The 11,770-nt window shown below is 39.3% G+C and overlaps 1 protein-coding gene across 1 annotated transcript in view; it reads left to right on the top strand.

Annotated features, from left to right (window-relative positions):
• The first annotated feature begins 1,022 nt into the window (after positions 1–1,022).
• Positions 1,023–11,770, top strand: part of sf3b3 (splicing factor 3b, subunit 3) — a 31,724-nt gene continuing 20,976 nt past the window's right edge. The window contains exons 1-14 of the mRNA XM_051381005.1: positions 1,023–1,186; positions 1,569–1,727; positions 2,932–3,087; positions 3,802–3,972; positions 4,201–4,373; positions 5,074–5,215; positions 5,653–5,765; positions 6,110–6,247; positions 6,780–6,883; positions 7,728–7,893; positions 8,025–8,120; positions 9,205–9,277; positions 11,053–11,204; positions 11,483–11,638. Of these exons, the coding sequence (XP_051236965.1) occupies positions 1,658–1,727; positions 2,932–3,087; positions 3,802–3,972; positions 4,201–4,373; positions 5,074–5,215; positions 5,653–5,765; positions 6,110–6,247; positions 6,780–6,883; positions 7,728–7,893; positions 8,025–8,120; positions 9,205–9,277; positions 11,053–11,204; positions 11,483–11,638 (1,710 nt within the window). The 5' untranslated portion in view covers positions 1,023–1,186; positions 1,569–1,657. The remainder of the gene's footprint in view (positions 1,187–1,568; positions 1,728–2,931; positions 3,088–3,801; positions 3,973–4,200; positions 4,374–5,073; positions 5,216–5,652; positions 5,766–6,109; positions 6,248–6,779; positions 6,884–7,727; positions 7,894–8,024; positions 8,121–9,204; positions 9,278–11,052; positions 11,205–11,482; positions 11,639–11,770) is intronic.

Below are 11,770 nucleotides of genomic sequence, written 5' to 3'. Positions count from 1 at the left end.
GTTGTATTTTATTTTATTGTTGTATTTTATTTTATTCTATTGTTGTATTTTATTTTATTGTTGTATTTTATTCTATTGTTGTATTTTATTTTATTGTTGTATTTTATTCTATTGTTGTATTTTATTTTATTGTTGTATTTTATTCTATTGTTGTATTTTATTTTATTGTTGTATTTTATTCTATTGTTGTATTTTATTTTTTAGTTGTTGTATTTTATTTTATTCTATTGTTGTATTTTATTCTATTGTTGTATTTTATTCTATTGTTGTGTTTTATTTAATTGTTGTATTTTATTTTATTGTTGTATTTTATTTTATTGTTGTATTTTATTTTATTGTTGTATTTTATTCTATTGTTGTATTTTATTTTATTGTTGTATTTTATTTTATTGTTGTATTTTATTCCATTGTTGTATTTTATTCCATTGTTGTATTTTATTTTATTGTTGTATTTTATTTTATTGTTGTATTTTATTCCATTGTTGTATTTTATTCCATTGTTGTATTTTATTCTATTGTTGTATTTTATTTTATTGTTGTATTTTATTCTATTGTTGTATTTTATTTTATTGTTGTATTTTATTCTATTGTTGTATTTTATTTTTTTGTTGTATTTTATTTTATTGTTGTATTTTATTTTATTGTTGTATTTTATTCTATTGTTGTATTTTATTTTATTGTTGTATTTTATTTTATTGTATTTTATTTTATTGTTGTATTTTATTCCATTGTTGTATTTTATTCTATTGTTGTATTTTATTTTATTGTTGTATTTTATTCCATTGTTGTATTTTATTCTATTGTTGTATTTTATTTTATTGTTGTATTTTATTTTATTGTATTTTAATGTACCTGGCTGCTATGACGACCCAGTTTCCCTCCGGAGATTACATAATAAAGTCTATTTATCTATTTATCTATTGATTGATTGATTTTATTTAATTAACCCTCCAGCGGTTGGTCTCGAGGTCTTCTGTCGACATCTGCCGGAGAGCCGCGCGCATGTCTCGGTATTTCTGTCAGGCACTCGCGTGGGCCACCTAAGATGACGGCGTTGTTCCCCCCGACGAAGGACCCACAAACGGCGGCTACATCGTCGGTTTCCCCCGGGGCGTCGCACAGAAACCCGTCTGCGTAAATGAAACGTTATCCGTCTGAAATCTAAATCATCTCCACAAACAAACCGGTAAATATTTCTCTCTATTAATCTCCAGCTCGTCCGCCATCAGATGGACATTGTATGCGCGGGAAAGACGCGCGAACTCGAGTGAAAGAGCCGGAAAATGGAAGCTAGCGACAGAAAGCGGCTCCTTCAATGAATGAGAGGTTTAATAAACGGTCTTTAACCGAGCAAGGGTCGATAACGTGTGTGTGTGTTTAAGCATTTAACCCGTTACTAACTCTTCACGGCTTCACTGTGAGGAGTTTATACGTGTTTCTTTCCTCTTTCAGGTGTTTTGATTATTAGCACAATGCTAACGTTTCTTCCTCGACCGCTCAGTTTGAAAATCCCACATCGGACAAACATCTTCTCTTTTATTCATCTCCCCGGTGTGTTTTCTCCACAGGTTCGAGAGCCGGGCTAAGTGCTCTGTTCAGCAGCCCCTGATCAAAGCCTTGTGGTGTGTGTGTGTGGGGGGGGAGGAGAGGGGAAGCCATGTTTCTGTACAACATCACCCTGCAGCGTGCCACGGGCATCACTCATGCCATCCATGGAAACTTCTCAGGTGAGTTCTATCAATACCAACAAGTCCTTAACCTTTTCTGTGTGTGTGTGTGTGTGTGTGTGTGTGTGTGTGTGTGTGTGTTTTTGGCGGGGTTTACTTGGGGCATAGATCAGTAAATAGAAATGATTTCTGATAGTGTTATATTGTCTTGGTCAGACTTCTGGCCTTTATTCCAAGTAGGGTTGCACGGTGTTTATCGAGCAGCGGTTGGGAAGTTTTTATATTTATATGACTTGTTGGGATAATTAAACTACAGCCGGGAAATTATTTGAATTCTTGTGCAAAACAATCGGTAGCCTTTTTATGTTCTGTGTTCATCTAAAGAGTCGAAAAAACTGTTTGTTTTTGTTGTTTTAACAGTAGAAAAGTTGGTTAAGTGTGAGAGCTATGCAGTATTTAATCATCTGTGTTTGCTCAGTATGTGTTGGCCTTATTCACCATCAACTACAGGTTGTGAACTTCTTTTTAAAATACAAAAACATGTTGTGCGTCCCTTTTTATTCTAAGTGCAAGGTTTTGTGTTTGTGCGTTGGGTTAATGTAACAGATGCATAGATTCAACCAACCCCGGTGAATTCTGCAGTCTGTAGTTTTCACCTGGAGTTTTCTGCAGATTTGAGTAATCGGTGTAGTTTCCTACAAGTTTAATCAATCGTGGCAATCCCCGGTGCAAATCGTTGAGCCGTATGTCACCAAACTACCAGCGATATCCCACTGGAGCAAGTTGCCTTCACTTAAAAAACAAAACATGACTTTTTTTTTGCAATTTTCACGTTTTTATGCAATTTAATTACAAAAAAAAGAAGCCTGAAAACAATAAAAAAAAAAAAAAAGGGCAATAATCCCCCAAAAAAGCCAGAAAGATCCTGGACAGACTGTAAGTGGTTATGAGTTTTCATTATGTTCAATGGAGAGAATGCAGCAACTCTGAATGTAATACCAAAACAAACATACAGTATTGTTTTGTTGTGGTTTTAAAATGATTACATGCTGCAAATGTCACTTAAACTCAAATATTTCTTGCCATAATTAAAGTTTTATTTATAAAACATCTTTTTATCGTCAAATAAATTATATGTAAAATACTATCAAAAGGAAAAAAGCTGATTTTGGTGAGAAATCATGTTAAATGTGAGGATTTTAAGTTCATAGCTGACACGTGACACAAGCTGAATGTTGAAAAAGAGATGTTTGTCTCTCTGTAGGAACCAAGATGCAGGAGATTGTCGTTTCCAGGGGAAAGATCTTGGAAATATTGCGGCCAGATGCCAACACAGGAAAGGTGCACACTCTGCTCACGGTGGAGGTGTTTGGCATCGTTCGGTCCCTGATGGCCTTCAGACTCACAGGAGGAACCAAAGGTACAAAGCAAAGCGAGCATGCACGTCCTTCGCCTTTAGTTTAGCTGATTGATTGTCATGATATGGATTTATGTGTGTGCAAAGTCTGGTTTCACATTCCTCTAGTGAAAGTTTCCATCTTCCCTGAGATCTAATTTTGGGACAAACATGTTTAATCGCAATTTTACACCCTGACAAAAATGATTTATGAATTGTAACAAGAAAAGCATTATTCCCTCCCTCCCTGTACAGGGTTGCCATGGGGCTAGAAAGACCTTGAAAGTGCTCTGATTTACTGAGCAATAAAGAGGTCCTTAAATTGTTTTTTTTATCAAAATAACAATTTGCTTATACTCAAAACCAAACATTTCCTATTATGTAACAAGTAAACCTACCGATTCCTTGAAGAAATAGCTGATAATGGTCAAAAATCTTGTTTTTCAGCATGTGTCACAACATTATTTTGCCAAAATCTTCTGACCATTACCAGAAATGCTGTCATTGATCACAATAAAGCAAGTAAAGTTTCATCCTGATGGATTAAAAGGATTTATTTTTTTTACACCTATTACTGGGTGGTGCCTGGCCTTATATTTCTACTGCCAATTAAATAAGGTAAACCATTTAAGTCTTGGTATATACTGGGTTAGACTGGCATATGTGAACAATTCATTTTGAAATAATTTGTCCTTGAAAACTACCTTCGTATTTACAGGTGTTGTTGTGTGTTTGCAGACTACATTGTTGTTGGAAGTGACAGTGGTCGTATTGTCATCCTGGAATATCATCCATCCAAGAACATGTTCGAGAAGATCCACCAGGAAACCTTTGGAAAGAGCGGCTGCCGGCGTATCGTCCCCGGACAGTTCCTGGCCGTCGACCCAAAAGGCAGAGCTGTTATGATAGGTACGGAGTCATGTCAGAGAGCTGAAATGTTCAAATGGATGACGTTAGTGAACCTCCAGAAGTAAAAGTAAACTGTTTGACTAAGTAGTTCCTCGGAATAATGGCTCAATTGTCAAAATCAACGCATTACTGATACATTATGTATACCTATGCTAATTTGATTATGATTGTCTTAAAGGACAGCCACGTATGTTAAAACTAAATTACTTCCATTCTTCCTCTGTCCAGGAGCGATAGAGAAACAGAAGCTGGTTTACATCCTGAACAGAGACGCAGCTGCTAGACTGACCATCTCCTCTCCACTGGAAGCACACAAAGCAAACACGCTCGTCTACCACGTAGTAGGAGTCGATGTCGGCTTTGAAAATCCCATGTTTGCCTGCCTGGAAATGGATTACGAGGTAAGGTCACGAAGAATGTACGGTTGTTGCCTCTAAGACACCAGGCTTGTGTTGTAGATGTGATGAGTTTGTCATGTCTCTTCTCTGACATAAAACTGGAGAAAGATTCAACGTCTCTGATCTCAGCACACGAGTTTAATCAAGTACCAGTATGGTTGAATATCCTGACACCATGAGCATATTCAGGGCAGCAGAGAGTGTTGACACTTTTAAAAGCAAACTCAACACTTACCTTTTTAGTCTTTTAACTGATTTTTATTTACTTATTTGTCTATTTAGGTTTTTATTATTATTAATCTATTTCTGTTAATCACTTCTTTCCCTTTTTCTTTTTATTACTCAGTTCAATTTGTGTATTTATTCTTACATCTTAACCTGTTTTATTACTTTGTTTATGTATTTGTACATCTGACTCAGTTTTGTGTGATTTATCCTTTTCTTACTCTTAGTTTTCATCTTTTTCTAATTCTGCCTCCAGTATTTCTTCACTGCAACTGGATGAGATTCTTCAGTTTGTTTTAATTCAGTGTTTTATTGTTCACCTAAACACTTTATGTGTGTGTCTGTCCTGTAAAAACTAAAGTCTTATTGATTGATAGGCTATATTTTACCCATACGTTATTGTTTGGTGTCTCAGGCTGTACTGTGCTTAACATGGGACCGGTATCTGATCCCGTATGTTGACATTTGCTCTTTTCAGGAAGCTGACAATGACCCGACAGGAGAAGCTGCCGCCAACACGCAACAGACGCTCACCTTTTACGAGCTGGACCTCGGCTTGAATCACGTGGTCCGCAAGTACAGCGAGGCTTTGGAAGAGCACGGAAATTTCCTCATCACTGGTAAGCATTTGGACATGCAGGGTTGCACACACCAAGGAAATAATAGTTGGTAACGGTTGGAGACTGTAAGGTGGAAAGGAAATTCATCCAGAAATATCTATAGAATATGCACCATTAGAGGATTTGTTTTCAGAAGATCCTGTAGACGGGCACGGTTGTCAGATTGGCTTGTAAGATTACAAAGGATTCATCATCAAAGTGTTGTAGATGTGATGAGTTTTCATGTCTCTTCTCTGACATAAAACTGGAGAAAGATTTAACGTCTCTGATCTCAGCACGAGTTCACCAACACAACAACACAGATTGAAGAGCAGGTTAAAGTAGTAAAGGGAAATGAATGGAGGGCCCATCCTGCTGGTGGATTCCAGCTGTTTTTCACTGCAACCATCATCATTTGAAAAAGAAAGGTGTCTCACTAAATGCTTCTCTCTGTCTAGTCCCTGGTGGTTCAGATGGGCCCAGTGGAGTTCTGATCTGCTCTGAAAACTACATCACATACAAGAACTTTGGAGACCAGCCTGACATTCGCTGCCCTATCCCGCGACGCAGGGTGAGTCCAAAATACAAAATGAAAAATGAAGCTCTATGCTTCCACACAGTCAACTGTACCACACGCTTCCTGTGCTGCTTTCTGGGTGTGTTCTGTAGTCTTTCTAACAATCACCAGCGCTGGTTTGGTTCAAATAAACCCTTCATTCACTGATGTACATGAGGAAAAACAGCTGGTTCAGTCGCTCTACTTAGTTGTACATGCATAAACATGTTTTTCCTTCCTTCCTCTCCTCACCCACTCCCCTTCTTCTTTGTATGTCTGTGTCAAGTCATTTTTTTTGTCTCTGTATGCACATTTATTTTTATTCTGCTCCCTTTTTATTCATCCGTCCCATCCTACAGAATGACCTGGATGACCCAGAGCGCGGCATGATATTTGTCTGCTCAGCCACCCACAAGACCAAGTCCATGTTCTTCTTCCTGGCCCAGACTGAGCAGGGAGACATCTTCAAGGTTACCCTGGAGACAGATGAAGAAATGGTGAGCAAAGTTGAAGGAGGGCTAAAATGAATTCTACAGTGAAATGAATGGTACAGCCAAAGTAATGTTAACTAGGCGCTGCATGCTTGGGATACTGCCCTCCTCTAATTTGAAACTGACTGACTCACATGCATGCAGCGAAGGAAAGGCACTGACACGCACACTGCTGGTTGAAACGTGATGAGTTTGTTCATGTCTCTTCTCTGAATAAAAGCTGAAGAGTCTGTAGATCATTCTGATTTCAACACAAACGCACACAAGTTTTCATCACTGGCTGTTTATGAACAGTCAGTTTGGTATTTCTGGTTCTGTATCTGTTACCAATTGTTAACAAATGGTACAAAGCTCACCAGTGAGCATGGGTGCCAGACCTCCGGCTATAGACGGATTTCTGTCAAGTGTTTTTAGTCAGTTTAGTTTTCAACATTATTTGCTTCAATATGTCTATAAGTTGTCATTGGTTAACTTTCTGTGAATTGATCGATCAGCACAGAAATGTATCTTTTAAAAAGTGTTCTATGTCGTTTCTCAGGTCACAGAAATCAGGCTGAAATACTTTGACACGATCCCGGTGGCGACAGCTATGTGTGTCCTGAAGACTGGCTTCTTGTTTGTGTCTTCAGAGTTTGGAAACCAGTAAGTCATTTGTTTTTTATTACCTTTGACAGAACACCACTTACAACCTTTTTGTGCTTTTGCTGTCTGGGCTTGAAAATCTTCGGATTGGTGTAAAAATATCCTCAAAGCTCAGCTTAGGGCCAATCTATATATATAGATATATTTTCTCTGAAACCTCTTACGCTCATGTTGTTCTGTCTTTTGTTTCCTTTACGTGTGGTTGCACACACCAGGGAAACAATAGTTGGTAATGGTTGACTGTAAAAAGTGGAAATAAAATTTAGCCAGAAATATCTCTAGAATGTATTTTGGCTTTTTCTCCTTTGGGAGGGGGCTGTGGGTGTGGGAGTTGCTAGGCCTGGGAAAGCTGTTGTCTATATTTGTGTGAGTGTATCTGTGTTTTTTGAATTATATTTGTGTTAAGGCCCCCCTTGAAGACGAGATGCTTCATCTCAAGGGGTTTATCCTTTCAAATGCCTGTGAATAGAATATGTAACGTTTGAGGATTTGCATTCAGAAGAACCTGTAGATGGGCACGTTTGTTAGATTACAAAGGATTCATCATCAAAGTGTTGTAGATGTGATGAGTTTGTCATGTCTCTTCTCTGACTAACACTGGAGAAAGATTTAACGTCTCTGATCTCAGCACGAGTTCAACAGCACAACAACACACATTGAAGAGCAGGATAAAGGGAAATGAATGGAGGGCCCATCCTGTTCGTGGATTCTAGCTGTTTTCACTGCAACCATCACACCAAATGCTCAAAGCTCAACTCGGGCCAGGATTCTTGTCTATATGTCATTTGCTTTATTTTTCTCTGAAACCTCTTTTGTCTCATGTTTGGTCTTTTGTTTCCTTTAGTTACCTTTACCAGATTGCCCACTTGGGTGACGACGATGAGGAGCCGGAGTTCTCCTCTGCAATGCCGCTGGAAGAGGGAGACACCTTCTTCTTCCAGCCCCGCCCCCTCAAGAACCTCGTTCTGGTGGACGAACAGGAGAACTTATCGCCCATCATGTCCTGTCAGGTGTGTGTGTGTGTGTGTGTGTGTGTGTGTGTGTGTTTGCGTGGCCATAAAACTGGGCCTCCCTAATACCTGCAATCTTTACTGCTGTAATAGCAAGTCTTTGAACATTTCTTTGCTTGCTTCTGTTCCAGATTTCTGATTTGGCCAATGAAGATACGCCACAGCTGTACGTGGCCTGTGGACGAGGACCCCGGTCTACTCTGAGGGTCCTTAGACACGGACTGGAGGTACACAGACACACACACACACACACACAGACACAGCAACATCATATGCATGCAGCGAAGGAAAGACACTGACACGCTGGTTGAAACGTGATGAGTTTGTTCATGTCTCTTTTCTGAATAAAAGCTGAAGAGTCTGTAGATAATTCTGATTTCAACACAAACGCACAAAAGTTTTCATCACATTGCTGCTTATGAACAGTCAGTTTGGTATTTCTGTTTCTGTATCTGTTACCAATTGTTAACAAATGGTACAAAGCCCACCAGTGAGCATGGGTGCCAGACCTCCGGCTATAGACGGATTTCTGTCAAGTGTTTTTAGTCAGTTTAGTTTTCAGCTAATGTAAAAAATATTGTACATTATTTGCTTCAAATTAAAATATGTCATGTTAGATTATGATTTTGGCTTATAGTCATATTTGTTCGTGCAAATTTACAACCATATGCTCAAGGACCTCCAAACAACAATTTTATTGACTTCTCTGTTTTAAACCGGCTGCTGACTCCTCACTTCTCCTAACCAGCCAGTAGGGGCCGCAAGTAATCAACAACTGCTAGGCTTTAAAACAAGCCTTACCTAGTGTGTTGCAGGCCACATTATGGCCTTGTTTGTGGCTCAAAAACTGCCATGCGTAGAAAAGTTTAGTCTCTTCTTGAACTGGCACATCCGCAGATGGATTCCACACCCGATATGTTATGATCCACTAAAGTTAAGCACTGCACGAATAAATCCCACTGCCATCTTGACTGCAGGAGCCAGAGCAAAAGTTTCCTCATTGGCTTATATAGTTATAATATGTTAAATTTTGCTTATAATGTTCTAAATAAATAATGTTTAGATTCATAGGTTTGGACTAATCATCCAGTTAATTGTTAGGCAAACCCAGAACACTGGTTTAAAATACTGTTACACTATTCTTTGCATCCTAAAAGAAAACCCAGAGTATAATCTGTATGTGTAATCCATTGTTGTTTGCTTGAGGCAGACTTCAGAACATCCTGGGATCAAGCCCTTTACATCATCATGATTAAAATACAGGATAGTTGATAAAACATTAAATCCTCCTTCCCTATCCGTCTCCATCAGGTATCAGAGATGGCTGTGTCTGAGCTGCCCGGTAACCCCAACGCCGTGTGGACAGTACGCAGACATGTGGAAGGTAACAAGTTTCCTGTTTCAGACCCCTGTTTTCCTTTCCTCCCAACCTCTCATAAACCAAATGTACAGTGTCAGTTTACAGCCAGTTGAAGACAACGATTGACAGTTCACCTGGAGGCTGACTGAATTTCACAGTTAAGATTTTAAGTGCTGTGTCTAGAAACCTTTCAACAGCATCGTAAAACATTTATAAATTAGATTTGGTTTTGTATCTATTAGGGATGCACCAACTGTGAAATTCTGGGCACATAATAATATTTCAAATAACAATTTGGCTTCTTCTCATCGTGTCTGTGGCTGATGAACTGGATGTAAGCGTAATACAGTGTAATATACCCTCACATGGCTGACATTTTCTTTCACTTTAATTTGAAAACAAACCACAGCTCTCTTAACACGTGCCAGCTGCTGATTTATTCTCTGAATCAGCAACTGGGTATGCTAGCTACTGTTGTCTCACTACAAATAACCATCAACCAGGTGACACAACAGATAAACACTGCCCACTGACATCGGCCATCTTATTTGTCCATCGGCCAATAGCAGTCAATAATGCAAACATTGGCCAGTACCAGTTTATTGACCCTTATATTTACATTTGGAATACAGATAGTGTGTTTATGTCTGCATTTTCTCTTCAGTTTAAAATTATTTTGTGCAACAGTGTATTTCCTAGAAGTCGAATGGTTACCACAGCTGACAGATCAGTCTTTAGATGTGAGTGTCAGGGACAGGTGAGGGAAAAAACTGTTTCAGGATGACGTTCATGACTTTGGCAGTGTGTCTCTTTGTGAGTCCTTTTATTTTTGTTTAAATGTGATAATTGGCTAAAGTAATGCCAAATGCTGTATATTAATCTATATCAGTCTGTCTGGTTTTATTCTGAAAGTTTGTGTTGCCAAAGCAGAGGTTGTCTTGTTTCAGTTTCACATCATTTTAGTAATAAGTTGAAGATGTTTAAAGGTGTTTTGAAGAAATTAACCTGTCTGTTTGCCTGCTTTTTACCTTCTGGATCGTGTCAAGTGAATTGGGCCCGCATGTTGTTTGTGTTACTGGGAGACTTTACTCTGTAATCTCACAAGTTTACAACAAATTGAGTCGTATCAACTGTGAAATGACTGAGTGGCAAGCCCAGCCGATTCCCCTGGAGGAAACCGGAAACATTCTCATTATTTTCTCTGTCTTGCAATTTGATACACACACACACACACACTTCTACACACTTCCACACACTTCCACACACTTCCAAGTGAAAGAACTGTGTGTGTTGTTGGAGCTTTTGACTTGTGGGATTTTATGTGGCTTTGACTGCAAAGGCAGAACCCCAACCCTGACCTACAGAATATCTTAATTTATTTATTAGATGAGAGAGAAACACGCGCAGGGTCATGGTCAGCATGTGAAGGAGGCTTGTTGTTAATGATGGAGGAACTTATGTGGTACTTGGATCATAATGCAGTGAACACACCTGCTGTGTGTGTTTTTAACTGCAAGTCATCAAAGCAGTTGCTTATAAAAGGCACCGTAGTTTTGGCGTTAAATAATCTTTCACTTGCCCCGGGCAGGCGTTAATGTCGAGCCCTGCCGTCTGTTTGCAGGAAACACATTACTGCTGTTTGCCTAGAACGTCGCCCTGTCGTGTTGCTGTTCCTTTCGTCCTTGCAGTCTCTATCTCTGCTCACCCAGATCATTAATTCAGCATGTTTAGCCTCAGCACAACTCCCATCAGCATTGTTTTCCTAATGTTCGTCTCGATTCCTTTTTTCCCCCTATTAGATGAGTTTGATGCCTACATCATTGTATCTTTCGTGAACGCCACTCTGGTTCTGTCCATCGGGGAGACTGTAGAGGAAGTGACAGATTCTGGATTTCTGGGAACAACTCCTACTCTCTCCTGCTCACTGCTCGGTGAAGACGCCCTGGTGCAGGTGGGTCTTCTTTCATACCTGTGATGGTACTGGACTGCTACCTCCAAAACTGTATGAAGTGTTACAGTTTCATACTTGCCTGGCCAAAGTATCTTAAAGACAGTTTTATGTGTTTGAGAAGGATGCTCCTTACCTTGCTGTGTCTATTAACTAAAGTATGCAGGATATTATGTTGGAATAAGAAAACATTAAATCCAAGGTAATATCAATTATTGAACCAACCTACTTACTTTCTTTCCGTTTTATTTCGTCCTTCCCCTCCCTGCCTCTCCATACAGGTGTACCCAGATGGTATCCGCCACATCCGAGCGGACAAGCGTGTGAATGAGTGGAAGACTCCCGGCAAAAAAACCATTGTCCGCTGCGCTGTGAACCAGCGTCAGGTTGTCATCGCTCTCACCGGAGGGGAGCTGGTCTACTTTGAGATGGACCCGGTAAGAAAGAAGATGTTTTCTACTTATTCAAATGAAATATTTCCACAGGAAATCTGTCTATTCTTGACTAAAATCGGAGATCAGAGTTACGGTGTTACTGATGTTTCGTGTTCCGAATTTCATATCTTATCA

Source organism: Dicentrarchus labrax, unplaced genomic scaffold, assembly GCF_905237075.1.
Source record: "Dicentrarchus labrax unplaced genomic scaffold, dlabrax2021, whole genome shotgun sequence".
Lineage (NCBI taxonomy): Eukaryota > Metazoa > Chordata > Actinopteri > Moronidae > Dicentrarchus > Dicentrarchus labrax.
The sequence above is the reverse complement of the archived record's forward strand: the minus strand, read 5'-3'. Positions and strand labels throughout refer to the sequence as shown.